The following is a 15,001-nucleotide window of genomic DNA, read 5'->3' on the forward strand; positions in this document are numbered from 1 at the left end:
AAACAAGGCCTGACAAGTGTCTCTGAGTTGCTTTGGTGTTGGGACAAGATGGCATTTCTGAGTCAGCGGTAAACCCGGAGCTATACGCAGGCCCGGCCCGTCCGCTAACAGCCAAGCTAAATTTGTCTGCCACTAAAATTTGAGCAGGCGACATCAATTGTGTCCGCTACCAGCTGCTCCTTGTACTCCTTTTAGATATGGAATCCCTTTTACCACATATTATTTTATGATCACCTTCCAATACTGTACAAGCCACTGAAATTGAATCTTAAGAAGTTTTAAATGTTGTGTGAGGAATCACATCCGAGTAACTTGGGTTTACAGTACTGAAAAGGTGACAGCTGCAACAGTGCCAGTGGCCCTGTGAACTATCGAAGGAGCACAAGGTGAGGGGGGAGTGAAACGGGTGAGCTGTTGAAAAGCTAAAAGCCATTTGAGCCAGGGTGGCCAATTAAAGCGGCATAACTTGCCGACATGTATCAGCACAGAGAGACACTCAGACAAGCTGGATGATGATCCTCTATGGAGAGAGCGTCCAGTAGTAGCCAGGATGTTAAGTATGCCAGCCAGGAGCTTCCTAAATGATCCCTGGAACACAAACACAAAGTGCCACAGGCTAACCTGACACCCCCCTCGGAGGGGGAGTAACTTCCACATGAGGCTTATTTAATCAGATAGATTTGCTTTGCACGAATAGCTCACATGCACAAGATACTCAGACACGACTTAATTTACCCTGACTGTCTAATGCCAGAGATGACAGGTAGATATTGTATCCACTGTAAATTAATATCTATAAATATATATTGATAGGTTATATGTATAATAAATAAGAATAGTTTGTAAATAAATAAATACATGCATGCTTATTTTTAAAGCAGTTAAAGCTGAATTCTTTTTTTCACTTAAACTTAAAAAATAAAATAATAATGCAATTAAAACACCATTATTCAATTGTAATCGATTAAATAATATAATGAATGGATAACTATTAAAAGGGAATTAAATACTATATTAAAACTTAGACTTAGCTTATCCCTTGGGATTGCTACCTCAGGAAATTCTGGTTCCACAGAAAATAGTACAAAAAAGAATGTTGCACATGAGCAATAAACAAAGAGGTGAGTAATAAATACAGCGTTTGTAATTTATGGAAAACAAACAATCAATACATCAGCAATACTATACTTTAAAATGAATAATGTTATATTTTTGGTTCATTATGATCAGCATGTTCCTTCATGTTACTGCATGGGTGGTGTTGAAAATAGGGCTGGACGTGTTGTTGGCGCAAGAAAGAGAGGGAGAAGGTGACGGGTTGTTTGACTCCCATTCATCCCCCATGTATGGTCACACGAGTGGTCAAATGTCTCGAAGGAGCGAATCGGTGAAGACTCGCAAAAAATAGGGGCTCCTGTCGAGGGAAGCAGCTGCAGTGGGTTCCAAAAAGGTATTGGGTGTCTTGTGACCCGCCTATCCGAAAAGACATATTTGACTCACAACAACCTGGGTGAGCTCGCACTCCAGCTTGGCGTTCAGTGTGGTTCAGACGCTCCACTCCGTTTTTCTTTTATACGCGCAAAAAACACCAACACTTAAGCAGCCATGGATGCCATCAAGAAGAAGATGCAGATGCTCAAGCTCGACAAAGAGAACGCTTTGGACAGAGCTGAGCAGGCTGAGTCGGACAAGAAAGCGGCGGAGGACAGAAGCAAACAGGTTGGCATCCAATGCTCGTGCGCTTTTACGCGCGGAGCGAATGGGTTTGCGCGCACTCTAGTGCTTGTCTACAGCCATAACAAATAAAATACCAGTGCTTATTGCGATTATTTCTGAATGTTCTTCACATTATATTGGTGAACAATTCGTAGTGGGACACCACAATTGCCTAAAAACTAATAATGGGTATCTCTCTCTCTGTGTCCCAGCTTGAGGATGACTTGGTGGCACTGCAGAAGAAGCTGAAGTCGACAGAGGACGAATTGGACAAATACTCTGAGGCCCTGAAGGATGCCCAGGAAAAACTGGAACTGGCTGAGAAGAAAGCCACAGACGTGAGTTTAGGCCTCAGTCGTGTGACCTTGAAATGACCTTGAAATCTCAACTACCCAGCTTCTCTACATTAATGGCTACACAATGCAATAATTAAGTACCTGTGGATAGAATGTTATATTTAGCATGTCCTCTATATGGTAAGGTCACTGTTTATACTGGCTTCCTGAGTACATTCCACAGGCAGTGGGACCAAAGCACATACTGGTGTAGTGTTACACCAGAGTGCTTTTACAAGCATGTTTGGCGCATGTAAACCTTGACAGATATGTGCTTGTTCCAGTTGGCATGGGGCATTTCCATTATGTCCATTATGTTAAATGACCAATTTTCTGACCATGTATACATTGAATAACCACAGTGACCGTTTTAGTTGAAAATCTTTTTTAAATTTTTTTTTAGAGCAGTTTATCTAGTAACAGTGATTCAAAGCATTCAAATAGATAAGTCAATTATTTACTCAATGATCAAGTGGATACCCATTTGGTAAGATATTAATTTAGCTATTAGTCAGTCGTTAGTGTCCACTTATTTAGTGAATCAGTTGAGTAGGAAATCAGTCAGTCAGTTGGTGATTTATTCAAGTAGTCAGCCACTTTGTTACTAATTATTAGTTAGTTATTTAGTTTGTTATCAGTTGGTCAGTCTGTCACATATTTATTCGGTCAGCAAACAATAATAATAATAATAATAATAATAACAATAATAATAATAATAATAATAATAATAATAAGAAGAAGAAGAAGAAGAAGAAGAAGAAGAAGAAGAAGAAGAAGAAGAAGAAGAAGAAGAATGATAATAATGATAATAATAATAATAATAATTGTGCACATATTTAAAAAGTCCCTGCAGTAATAATAACGTTAAGCCATTTTTTAAATTGAAATTGATCAGTTTTTGGGATAGCTCAATTTTCCAGTAGGAGGTGCCCTTTTTATTTGTTCCTCAATTAGGTCGCCCTAATTTTTAACGAGTTTATAAAAGACAATATTTTATTAAAAAATAGGATAAACATAAAAATGCATACAATTCATAGTTTGTATATATAAATTCAGTTAAATAATTTCCGTGAGAAGCGAGTCACTTCCGGGTTCGTTGGCACGTCCCAATCCTCATCAGGACTTGATTAAAGTGCGGTGGGGGCTGGGATCAAACGCGGCGCATCTCGTCTTGTGTCCGGCGGCGGCGCCTTTTTGTGGAGGCCAACAAGAACGACGCTAGCTTAGCCGGAACGACGGTTGAGTCACAATCATGGCCGGTGGGAGCTCATTGGAAGCGGTGAAAAAGAAGATCAAGTCGCTACAAGAGCAGGCGGATGCGGCGGAGGACCGGGCTGCCTTCCTCCAGCGGGAACTCAACCAGGAGAGGAGCGCGAGGGAAGCAGTAAGCCAACGCTAATGATTTAAGGCAATTAGTGATGAGGCTCCCGACGGCTTTAGGCGTAAATCTGGTCAAAAAAGCGTGGCGGCGAGGCCCAGACAGTGTCGCTTTATGTGTATGAATTGTATGGACACACTTGTGTTGTGAGTCCCCCCCCCCCCCCCCAACCCCCCCCCCCCCCCCCCGATCACCAAAAACGCCCTGGAACGAGTAGCTAGCTTGACGACAGGTTCCTCCTTGTGCTAAATCCCACAAGCATCATTTAGCCTAAAACCGTTTCCATGACTTAGAATGTCCTGGTTCAATCATAAACTTTTGATAATTCAACCCAAACTATGCTAAAATACTGCATCACCCCGCCGCACCCCTCCCTATTTTCTGCATCCCTCACCACGCCCAAGATTTGTTTGGATGCTGCATGTCCCACGAGAGAAGTATTTCTTTTTCAGCTCTCCTGCAAATACACCTGACTGACTTGTCTGGTGCCCTTTCCAGGCTGAGGGTGATGTGGCCTCCCTGAACAGGCGCATCCAGCTGGTTGAGGAGGAGTTGGACCGTGCCCAAGAGCGTCTGGCCACGGCTCTCACCAAGCTGGAGGAAGCTGAGAAGGCTGCTGATGAGAGCGAGAGGTACGTGCACACCACTCCACTCCATTTATATATAATAATCGAAATAAAGTTTCAACAGCACCCACAGGATATTTAGAAACTATCAAATGTGAAGATAGAAAATGCAAGCTTTGTATTGAAGATCAGAGTTCAAAGGTCACTTATCCTGTGCTGCGTGACCAGATACCCTCAACCTAAGCAACACTGTTACATTAAAAAAAGGATTCTTCTTTTGAACAAGCTCTTATTTGCCTCATTTGAGTCATTCTTGACAAAAACTATGTAGGAAGACCACTCCCAAGCATCTGTCTCAGTGATGCCACATCTGGCCACATCTTGTAATGCAGCATTGTGTACATAGGAATAAGGATAGAAAAACCTCCCCCCCCCCCTCCCCAAGGATCACTAAACAAGGTGGGACAAAAGTTCAAACAAAATTTATTTAAAAAAATAAATAAATAATAATAATAATAATGGTACAAATGTATGAATTGAACAATGGTTTCCTTGTAATAGCAAACATAGCGCATTAGATATTAATAGCTATTGATAATAACATTTTCCAATTATGGCAATTTGTAATTGTGATGTGTAGTAATAGTAATTGTGATGGACTCGATTAATGGCGCAGATTAAATATGCTGTAGGTATGATATGCTGTCATAAAATGAGGATCCTCCGTCTAAGGCGTTTTCATAGGCATGCATGAAGCATCTATTAAATGTATATGTACATGTTTTTGTTTAATGTTGTCACCATTTCTGGGTTGAATGTTATAGGGATGTTTTATCATGGTTCCTCCGAGGTTTAATTTGCTTGTAGAATTGCATGGTGAGTTGGAATTTACACTCACCCCTGATCTTTAGCAAGGTCCACATTTTGAACAGGCTCAAGTGATTGGTATTTTTATAGCTGATTAGTTAGTGTCTTTTTTTTTTTTGTATCTTTGCTTTGAAATAACTAACGTGCCAATTGTGTCCCCTCAGAGGCATGAAAGTCATTGAGAACAGGGCGATGAAGGATGAGGAGAAGATGGAGCTGCAGGAGATCCAGCTGAAGGAGGCTAAGCACATCGCTGAGGAGGCTGACCGCAAATACGAGGAGGCGAGTTTCTCAACTGGAGGACTTCTAGAAGAGATTTGCCTTACTCTAACTCACATTGCATGTTTGACTTCAGGTGGCCCGTAAGCTTGTGATCATTGAGAGTGATTTGGAACGTACAGAGGAGCGCGCTGAACTGTCTGAGAGGTAACAACTTCACATTTCAAAGTTATACTTGGATGTAGCGTTGTTTCATGACTACTTTCCAATCCAAACAATAAAACCACAGCAAATGCTCTGAGCTTGAGGAGGAGCTCAAGACCGTACAGAACAACCTGAAGTCTCTGGAGGCTCAGGCAGAGAAGGTAAGCCAGCAGAAGAGAATGACGCAACATGACATCATTGAAGCTGTTTGTGGTATTGTGACACTTTTTTGTTGTTCTTTGTATGTAACCACAGTACTCACAGAAAGAGGACAAGTATGAGGAGGAGATCAAGGTTCTTACAGACAAGCTGAAGGAGGTAAGGAGGCGCATATTCACGTCTGAGAATGATTGAAGCAAATTTTTCATTTGTGTATTTTTCTGTGTTATTTGCTTAACTTTTTTTGTTTGAATGATCACTTTCATTATTGCGGGTGCTAATCTTTTCTTAACTCCTCGCAGGCCGAGACCCGTGCTGAGTTCGCCGAGAGATCAGTCGCCAAGCTTGAGAAGAGTATCGATGACCTGGAGGGTATGAATTTATTTAAAATCTTATTCGGGCAATAGAAGAACCCAAATTTAGGTCTAACAAATTGGGTCTTTGAAATGCAATATAGATGTCAAATCATTAACGCGGCCGTCACGCTTTTCAACGGTTTATCGCGAGTGAAAGAAAAGTTGAGGCGGCCGTGCTGTTATTTGATTTGGCAGCGATGCCCCTCGCCTGTGTCTTGCATTCCGATCCACTGGCTGTTCAAGGCCGGCAGGTGTCAGGCCAAGGCTTTCCACGACTCCTTCGGAATCTGTCACTTCTACCGCAGCTGTTGTGTTTCTATTACTGTCCCGCTCCCTTCATGGTTTCATTGTTTGTGTGTGTGCGTATATGTAGATTTTTTTTCTTTCATTTTTTTGGCTGACTTCATTTCATTCCTTCCCTTTTTCTTTCCTCTTTTGGTTTATCTCAATCCGATCCACCATCGTGGTAATAATTCCCCCACCGTAGATGAGCTGTATGCCCAGAAACTGAAGTACAAGGCCATCAGCGAGGAGCTGGACCACGCCCTCAACGACATGACTTCAATGTAATTCAACAGGATGCTTGTGCGTGTGTGCGCGTGTGTGTGTGTGTGTGTGTGTGTCTGTGTGTGTCTGTGTGCGATTCCTTTTTAATAGTCGGCCCACACACGGCCTTGAACACTTTAACGGACAATAGCTCCTCCTTGTGGCATGTCTGAGTTTGTTAACCAAGTAGCTCGAGGCGTGTTTAGTCCAGAAAAGTACAGGTGCATTTCAATAGAATAAATTTAGTAGTTTGATTAAAAATTTGACAGATTCAGCACACACAGGAAGTTAAAGAAAACCCCTAAATTTAATATCTCTTGAAATAAAATACACATGAGTTTTCCCATTTAAAAAATTAAGAATTTTCATAGAATGTTTAGCTGGTTTTTTTAATGGTTGACTTTTTGAATTGAACTACTCGAATGAATTTTTCGACGACAGTTTAGTTTTTTGCGATGCACCTGTATGTCCACTAACTATATCTAATAATTAAGTACGCAATGCAGTTTTTAGTCGAGAACCTCGGTATGCAACACTTTACCTTTCTTACCATCTAATTTCTCCCCTCTGCATGCTTCATTCTGCCTTTTGTCCTTTTCACTTTTTTGTTTATTCTTTTCTCCTACAGCTAAATGCGTTCATCTCAGAAGCCACATGCTGCTTCATCGTCATCTGTCTGTGCAGCGCTGCTCGGACTTTCCTGTCTTTTGTTCTCTCTGTACTGTCCTCTACTGCCGCTTTGTGTACACGTTGAGCCACCGCTGCCGCCACCAACTCTCATACACACCTTTCAAGCCGTTTTACTTTGCTGTAAAATAAAACTTCTTCCATCTGTGTCCGCACTTTCCCCTTTTTCCTCCTGCAATCTTCACGTCCATTTATCCATTTTTATTTAAGTTTTGTTTTTCCTGTCTTAATTTATTTTGTTGAGTAGCTTTTGAATAAATTCCAAAGCTCCTCTCCCATTCGCTGTTCCCCGTCTCTGTGTGGGAGGACGATTATTATGAATAGGAGTTTTATTGTCATGTAGCGCAACATTTTAAAGTAGTATGTAAATATTGGTCCAGGGTGAAATTGTTAGTATTATATAGCTTTTACAATTATAAATGTTACATTTGTAACTGCCATAGAGGTTTTAATCAAAAATACACAGTTTAATGATGAAGGGATTTTGAAAGTAATAGATCCGGCCTATAAACATTCTTGCGGCACAAGTTAGCTAATGTTTATAGTAAAATGTTTTTTGTTTTTTTTTTAAATCCTCGGTTTGTCACAAGCCGTCACTTTTTCTTTTTTTTCTCTCCCCCAATTGAGGTTTGAGCAAGGTCCATATACGCTCCTGTTAGGTATCAGCAGTGAATTCCACATCATCCGGCCTGGGTCCTGCGAATCACAATTTAGATACCAGAAAATTGAGTGACTAGTTCCGTCACGGATTGATATTACACTGCTTCCGCTGTGTATAGCCGTAGATCGCTAACAGAATTGTGTGTATTTGTACAATATCAGTAAGTATTGGACTTTAGAGGTTCCATTTAAATTAATCAGAATCATCTTTATTGACCAAGTAAGCAAAAAACGCTAGGAATTTGTCTCCGCTAGTATGACTGACACAAGCCAGCGCTGATGGCAACGAGCGTTGTGATTAATTTTTTTCTGGCCGACAAAAAATGCATTAGCTGGCTCACAAGGAACAAATGTCTTTGGTATATTGTTCCAAACTAACCTCCGCCGCCCTGTTTTGTCTTCTGCTACTAACCTGCCTTCTATCTCCTCTTTTCCTTTCTTTCTCTCACCTGCCTTCCGACTGTCAAGACCACCTTTACAAGCAGGTTGAGAAAAACCGTCATCTCACCAACGAGCTACGGGTAGCCTTAAACGAGGCGTGAGGCGGTCACTTCACAAATGTCCTCATATTTTGATGCCATGTGCATATTCAACAGGCTTCGGTGCACAGCTCCGATCAATGGGTGCTTTCAATTGGCAGAAGAAACAAATATTTTTTGGGACTCTGTTTCATACTGCATGATTCATTGGCTTCTCTGCGGAAGGTCAGACACACCGGCAAATGATCAATTATTGGTGTTTGACTGGTATTTGTTTTTCTGAGTTACTGTCAGGGCTGTGGCACATTGATTAAAAATTGATAATCTTATGGTTTCTAAGCATCGAGAACCCCACTCTGTTTCAAATGAAGACTTTCTTTTGTGTGCTTCAGGCTTTTTCGTAAGATGGGTCTACTCTATGCAAGTAAAATTCCCAGAACAAAAAGGCAAAGCCAATAATTCACGTTCCAGGAAGTCACAGTCCACTCGAGTTGTTTTTCCACTTTGAGTCATCAGGGGTCAGTAACTCACGTTTCAAATTGTTGCCAGCTTGTCAACTAATGAAAAATCCAATGCTTCCGCTGAGTGTAGACAAGGAATTCCGTTTGGATTTCATTATTTGTGCGGCTCGATTTATGCTGAAAACTCAAGAGACACGGGTACTTGATGCACAATGAATTGTTGATACAGGCAAATACCAAATAATTCAGCAATCTGACCAAAAAAACCTACATGTTGTCTCTGAATTGTTTATCTTCATCAAGCATGGGTCTTCATATAAGGCAAATGCTCCTTCAACTTTCACCAAACGTACAGGGATCTTTTTAGGAGAAATGCTTCTGGAGCCGAACTTTTTACTTTGGCAGAAAACTGCAAAAATGTATGCAGACAAATGAAACTGTTCTATTTGATTGATGGAGTCGTAATCACAGCCCTGCCTTTAACTCAAATTCCAAATATTCCAAAGTTAATTTTAAAATTGACCCCACTTATTGTTAATGTGTAGCTGTGCTTTACACTTGTTTTGTGACCACGTTGTCAATAAGTGTGACCCGGGCTTCCTGTTTGTGTTTGCAATGTTGTTTGAACGGGTCTTAACGCTGCCATGCTATATTAACAGATAAACTTGATCGTGCTAAAGAAGAGGACCAGAGTACAAGGCAGATGCTGGATCAGACTCTAAATGAGATCTGTAACATTTGACCTCCAACATGGTGACTGACTCTGGCACAACATGGCTGTCATAAACACAAGATGCGTTTGTGTCTCCTCAGACCTCAATAAGAAACAAGCTACTGTAGATGAGCACTGTAACCACATAGCATTCACTGTATGTCTTTATTGTTGAAAAAATAAGCACTTTTTTTCCCAGCTAAAACCATATCATGTGGTTGGTTGATCAGCTATGATCAAGCCAAGGAACCTTTTATTGAATATTTTGGTAGTTTCTCTTTTTTTTGTTTGTTTACCCCTTAAACAACAACAAAAAAAAAACTGTTACCTGAATGTACACAACACATTTGCACTCAGAACTCTTTTTGTTTCATTGTTTAACTGTTTTCTGTCATACCAATTTTATGATCATGGAAATGTTAAGATCATAAATAAATTGTTGAATGAAGTATATTTCTTCATGTATGGCCTTGTTTGACGATTAGTAGAAGACTGCCTTACAAGTAATGTCCCAGTCTGACATTTTTTGCAAACTAGTTGGACTTGGTGCCACTAGTTGGGTCCAGGAGCCTAGAAGGGTTAGATACATAACACATTTCCACTTGTTGGGCATACCTAGTAGCCTTTTACAAGCAAAGTTTGCAATAAGTGGCCAAATGAATCATGTTACCCGAGTAAGACTTGATGAGGACAAAGAGGGTATAGAACCAATATGGATAAATGATAAATAAATAAAAACTTTTATGGATAAATATTTCAACGGATTTCCATGTATTATTCATTGGGATAATTTAATCATTTATCTTTACGTTGTAAAGATAATTTAAACCTGTGGCATCACTTGCTATTATAACTCCTGGCCGATAGGGGCAGTGGTTTCTCTTGACGTCACTATATTTAGCAGTTCCGGGTCAATAGTGAAATTCCGTAGCAGGGCAGCGTTGTAACGAAAACGAGAGGGAAAATGGATGATAATCCCGCTTTCGACGTCTCTCCGTCGGATAACAAGGCAACTTATGTACTGAGCAACGTTGTGGAGGTCGTTGAGCGAATTCTTACTTTCGTTCCGACCAAATCTCTACTACGAATCGCAAGGTAGGGGAACGTTTTCTTGCACAAGTAGCAAATTCTTCAGGCGCTCAACATGGCTGTTTATGGGAAGTGAAAGTGTAACTATGACTTAAAACATTACGTTATTTTGCTGGTGTCTGTTTCACACGACTTTTTTCTAAACAGGCACTTGTCAGCACTGCTCCACCCCGCTAACAATGCTAACCATATGTTCGTGTGGTTCACTTCCAAAGTGTATGCAGGTTATGGAGCAACTGTGCCCGACGAGTGCTTAGAACACAGCAGCAGCTTACTTGGGTGTCGGTCTGTGGGCCGTCCACCATGGAGGTTAATGCCCTCTGCAACAGTCTGACTGAGGAGGTGGAGGTAAAGACAAGCACACACAATATTAGCTATAGTGGGCTTACAGTAAAGTTGATACCAAATACAGACACTTGGTAAGGCTTTTGTTTTGTAATTGAAATAAAAATGTATTTTATTTCAGTCAAACATTGTTTCAAACATTGGCTTTTTTATAAAGCTCTTAATCACTAAAGAATAGCAGTCGTTCCAAGCCCACAGTTGGCAATTGGTGCCATCCCCTGATCACTTGCACTTGACTTATGTTTTTACAGAAAGTGTTTCTTCTCCCCAAAATGGTTCTCACGATGATGGACCACGAGGCTGTCAAACTTCCAGGTTACTGTTACAGACAGAAAAAATGTTTGTATTCAGTATTACAACAGTGTTTTTTTGCATGCTTGATAAATCTGTTCCAGATCTAAGCAGTCCTCTTTTTCTCAAAGCAAAGAGGAGCCGCCACAGTCTAGTTGAGGAGCTCAGTCAGGTCTTCCCGAAGAATTGTGATATCATGGGCATTGCTGCACCAGGAATTGTCTGTAAGTTTGCTTCTTTTTGTTCTAGAGATGCCAACCACCACTCTTGCTTTCAAATTCAACTTAGTCAGGCCAAGTAGCAGGCATGATAATTTGCTGCTGCCCATGCATAACACAAATAGTCAAGTCGGTTGACGGGTATAGTCACTTGTTGCTAGGCAGACTTCGCTGTGCGCTGTCAGTTCCCCCGCATTATTTGTATTACTTTCTGAAACCAATTAATAGTTATGGTCACCTTTTACTATTCAGAATTTGATGCACATCATTATTCATGCCCTCTTGTTATTTAGGAAAAACCTTAACCGGCTAGCTGGCATGGTTGCTTGTTAATGGTGAGAGTTTTGTGCCAATGCCAAAAAATACAACTTGGGTACCAGCATTTGTGTCCACATGCCCAATCAAAAAAAAAACAAAGCAAGATAAACACCAGTGGGAATTCCTTGGCAAATGCGGGCAGCAGAGAAAGGATGTACAAATTCCGCGCTGGAATAATGCACAACACCTTGCAAGCAACTTGAGAAGAGGGATCGCCCGTTTTTCCGCAGACAACCTCGGCATTAATCCACGCCGCCCGTGCCGAGTCAGAAGGGGGGCTGGCACCTCCCTGCCTGCTTCCGGCCCCCCACCCCCTCCCCTGATAGATGGCCCGTCTGCGGCGCCCCACGCTCGCCATTTCTCCACATAATCACAACCCTGCGGAGAAGTGACTCTCCATCAGGCGGGCTCTCCTTGGCGGGGATGATGGCTTGTCAGGCCTCTGCCGTCGATCAGGCCTAATGGCCGGCCCCGGCTGTTTACCATAACACTCATTTATTGGTGATATTGCTGCCAGGGGGTGGGGTCAGCGTGGGGTCGCCGTGGCTCTAATTCAATCAGAGAAAATCTGTGATTAGATTATGTATGGCGATGTATGAAGGCTGGGATGACATGTAATGGGTTTTCTTGTAGCCTGAAGTACAAGTAATTTATGCATGTTGGTTATGGACTGCAGGCCATTGAAAAATGATCCCTAGAGTGGCGCATTTGGGAGAAATAAGACATGCGTGTGTGAAATCTTTTCCGCAATGTACGTGTCCTTTAGCACATCAACAAAATATGGTCAGCACCAAGAGGATGCCTTTAATGTATGGTATGTTTATTTGTGTGCATGTTTATTTACAGTAACTCCCAGCGGCTCTCGCTCCAGTCCTCCGAAGGAATATCAGGAAGGAGAGGCCGGCTTTGCCATCATGTTCCCAAGCATGGAAGGCGTCCACATCAGACCGTTTCACTTCTGCAAGAAGTCCTTCTCTCAGAGCGCTCTGAAAGAAGCTGGTGAGTGTAGCAGTGTTAATAAAAATCACTGAGTTAAACAACATGGTTGACATTTTAACAATACGCATGCACATGTTCACTACAACACAGTGAGATACTGTTCCTTCACGGTGACTCTTATAAAAGGATACAATGTTCCATGAAGTGTATTGATTTCTTTTTTTCATGGGCTTCTTTAGGACTCATTGACAACCCAGAGTTGAGAGTTGTGTTGCTGTTTGTCTATGAGGCGTATAAAACTGGAGGAGCCCATTTCCTTGGCCAAATCCTGACACCTCTGGCCAAGAGCAAAGCTCTCATCGCAGGGGGACTAGTAGAAAGTGTCTTTCCCGCTAGCCTCTGGTAAGAAACACAAAGCAGATTTCGCTGCGTGAACTGTTTGCTCATGTAAAGGCAGGGTGTGTGTATTTACGCAACAGAAAACACTGGGCGCGTTTTTTAGCGGATCTTAATGTGATTTGGGTGAAAACATCGGGGGGGGGGGGCTTGAGCTTGGGCACCTCAGGACTGCGAACTATTGTAAAAATGATGTTGGTTAATTGATATTGGATTGACTAGCATCACGTTTGAAACCTCAAGCAGATGCATTGTCCTTTTCCATCTTTGACAACATTGTTGCTCTTTGCAGTTGTAGCCGGGGTGCGTATGGTGTGGTGGGCCTGGCCCTGAGTGGCCCCAAAGTGCAGGGCGCCTCGGTGCTTCTGGACCAGGAAGTTACCAATCCCAAAGCGGCCGAAGACACCATCCGCAGGTTGAAAGCCGCCAAAATCCCAGAGAGGAACACTCTGGGCTTCATGTTTGCATGCGTAGGCCGAGGGCACAATTACTATAACAACCAGCACAATGTGGAGGCTGACGCCTTCCACAAGGTCTTCCCCGGAGTTCCGCTGTTCGGCCTTTTCGGCAACGGCGAAATCGGTTGCGACCGCATCGTCAAAGATGACTACACACTGTGCGACTCCGACGCGGACTGTCTTCAACACGAGTACACCACGGTCATGACGCTGGTCCATTTGGGTTGATGGCTACAAATTCACTATCATTTGACTAACACAAATTGAGCAGGAACGCATTGGAGTCATTTTTCGGCCAACCGCTTGCGTCTCTCTTAATAGTTACAATACGATAACGCGCGTCATCTTTTATCGTATCCTACTGTGATGTAGCAGTCTTGTCAAACATAAATGTTTCAGGCGGATTTTGGGTCACTTTTGCACCCTGAGCTATTGTTAAAAAGTTTCTGGCAAAGGCACTTTTTCTTCCTGTACAAGTAGATGTCACTTTCCTTTTGAAAAGCTAGGGCAGTTTTGCTACACAATGTGGGCAAAAGTATTCAGACGCACGCCCAATATGTGCACAAGCACATCGTAGAGCTTTGGTGAAGCTTTACACTGCCGTTAAAAAAAAAAAGAAGCTCGTTTTCGTCATCATTCCCTTTCATACTGAACAGCGGTAAAGTTGACATGACTTTTTTTTGGGTGGGAGCGGGTGGCACTGTACCTGTTTTAGTTCTGTTAAAGCATTTGAAGAACTTTCACTTCTTCCCTACTAAATGCATTCAAGCATACCTTTAATGGAATGGAAACAAAGGAATCTTCCCCAACTGTTATGCCAAATCTTGACAAAATTTTCTGGGGGGAATACTTAAAAAATGTTATACCGTTGCCTTTTTCATTGTTGGGTTTCAAGGTCATCGCCACCTGGCACGGCATTTAGGCTTTGTTTTTCTATCTTAAGTGGAGACCGGAACTAATTGAATAGTGATTGGCAAATGTTTTTGTACTCTCAAATTTGACAGCCTTCAATGTTGACTTGGGCTGTGGTCAAGGTGCAATTTCCACATGTGTGTTGCATTGTGGTGTAAATATTGATATTTAATATTAATCCTTCTGTGTTTTCTTTGAAGAGTTCAAATATTTTTGCTTAAGAATACTGCCCCTTTTTTAAATTTGAGATCAAGTACAAGCGCCGCAACAGAAAAAGGTGGACAGCCCGTTATGCAAGTTAAACCATAGAAAAACTTTAGGAAAATATACATTAAGCCCACAAATGTTCATCATATTTCATCTTCTTGTACTAATTCTCAACAGATAATTGGTGAGTATAGTTTTCTTTGAATGTATGTAATGTAGTGAATCTTTTTTTTTGGGGGGGGGGGGGGGATAATTATTTTCGTTTGGGTGACAAGTGCACTTTTCTTACCCAATGTGCCAAAATCAGATCTTCATTCTATCTGCCCAAATCAAATAAATTAAGACCTCAAACGAAACGAATCGTGAGCCGTTTACGTGCTTGTGTGTTTTTCAGCTCCCACGCTGTGCAACGAGCGTCTAACATGGTCAGCATCCATTGATTGATGTGCGCGCTAACCATCGGCTGGCTAATCCCGATGAGTG

At 41.8% G+C, this 15,001-nt stretch overlaps 2 protein-coding genes across 10 annotated transcripts; both read left to right on the forward strand.

Moving 5' to 3' along the window:
* The first annotated feature begins 1,487 nt into the window (after window positions 1–1,487).
* LOC125967026 (tropomyosin alpha-1 chain) lies at window positions 1,488–9,798 on the forward strand. 7 transcript variants are annotated; one of them, XM_049717687.2, is made up of 10 exons: window positions 1,488–1,719; window positions 1,929–2,054; window positions 3,928–4,061; window positions 5,027–5,144; window positions 5,218–5,288; window positions 5,371–5,446; window positions 5,541–5,603; window positions 5,747–5,816; window positions 6,288–6,366; window positions 9,293–9,798. In XM_049717687.2, exons 1-10 carry the CDS (start codon window positions 1,606–1,608, stop codon window positions 9,294–9,296), a joined length of 855 nt encoding a protein of 284 aa, XP_049573644.1. In that variant the 5' UTR covers window positions 1,488–1,605; the 3' UTR covers window positions 9,297–9,798. The 7 variants fall into 7 exon arrangements, with proteins under 7 accessions (XP_049573644.1, XP_049573643.1, XP_049573645.1 ...); XM_049717686.2 differs by lacking the exon at window positions 9,293–9,798 and adding an exon at window positions 6,975–7,182; XM_049717688.2 differs by lacking the exon at window positions 6,288–6,366 and having other exon boundaries at window positions 8,162–9,798.
* Window positions 9,799–10,240: 442 nt separating this feature from the next.
* On the forward strand, window positions 10,241–14,878 carry fbxo22 (F-box protein 22). 3 transcript variants are annotated; one of them, XM_049717682.1, is made up of 7 exons: window positions 10,241–10,440; window positions 10,650–10,782; window positions 11,031–11,118; window positions 11,202–11,294; window positions 12,453–12,605; window positions 12,785–12,947; window positions 13,234–14,878. In XM_049717682.1, exons 1-7 carry the CDS (start codon window positions 10,310–10,312, stop codon window positions 13,625–13,627), a joined length of 1,155 nt encoding a protein of 384 aa, XP_049573639.1. In that variant the 5' UTR covers window positions 10,241–10,309; the 3' UTR covers window positions 13,628–14,878. The 3 variants fall into 3 exon arrangements, with proteins under 3 accessions (XP_049573639.1, XP_049573638.1, XP_049573640.1); XM_049717681.2 differs by having other exon boundaries at window positions 11,031–11,094; window positions 11,175–11,294; XM_049717683.1 differs by having other exon boundaries at window positions 11,031–11,094.
* Window positions 14,879–15,001: the final 123 nt, after the last annotated feature.

The sequence above is a fragment of the Syngnathus scovelli genome, chromosome 4 (genome assembly GCF_024217435.2).
Source record: "Syngnathus scovelli strain Florida chromosome 4, RoL_Ssco_1.2, whole genome shotgun sequence".
Classification (NCBI taxonomy): domain Eukaryota; kingdom Metazoa; phylum Chordata; class Actinopteri; order Syngnathiformes; family Syngnathidae; genus Syngnathus; species Syngnathus scovelli.

Bases quoted from the DNA above. Each gene is read 5' to 3' on its own strand.
- LOC125967026 (XM_049717687.2), top strand. From the start codon at position 1,606: ATGGATGCCATCAAGAAGAAGATGCAGATGCTCAAGCTCGACAAAGAG. The intron at 2,055-3,927 runs GTGAGTTTAGGC...TGCCCTTTCCAG, and splicing joins CTGAGAAGAAAGCCACAGAC to GCTGAGGGTGATGTGGCCTC. The intron at 5,289-5,370 runs GTAACAACTTCA...ATAAAACCACAG, and splicing joins CGCGCTGAACTGTCTGAGAG to CAAATGCTCTGAGCTTGAGG.
- fbxo22 (XM_049717681.2), top strand. From the start codon at position 10,310: ATGGATGATAATCCCGCTTTCGACGTCTCTCCGTCGGATAACAAGGCA. The intron at 11,095-11,174 runs GTTACTGTTACA...AATCTGTTCCAG, and splicing joins CGAGGCTGTCAAACTTCCAG to ATCTAAGCAGTCCTCTTTTT. The intron at 11,295-12,452 runs GTAAGTTTGCTT...GTTTATTTACAG, and splicing joins TGCTGCACCAGGAATTGTCT to TAACTCCCAGCGGCTCTCGC.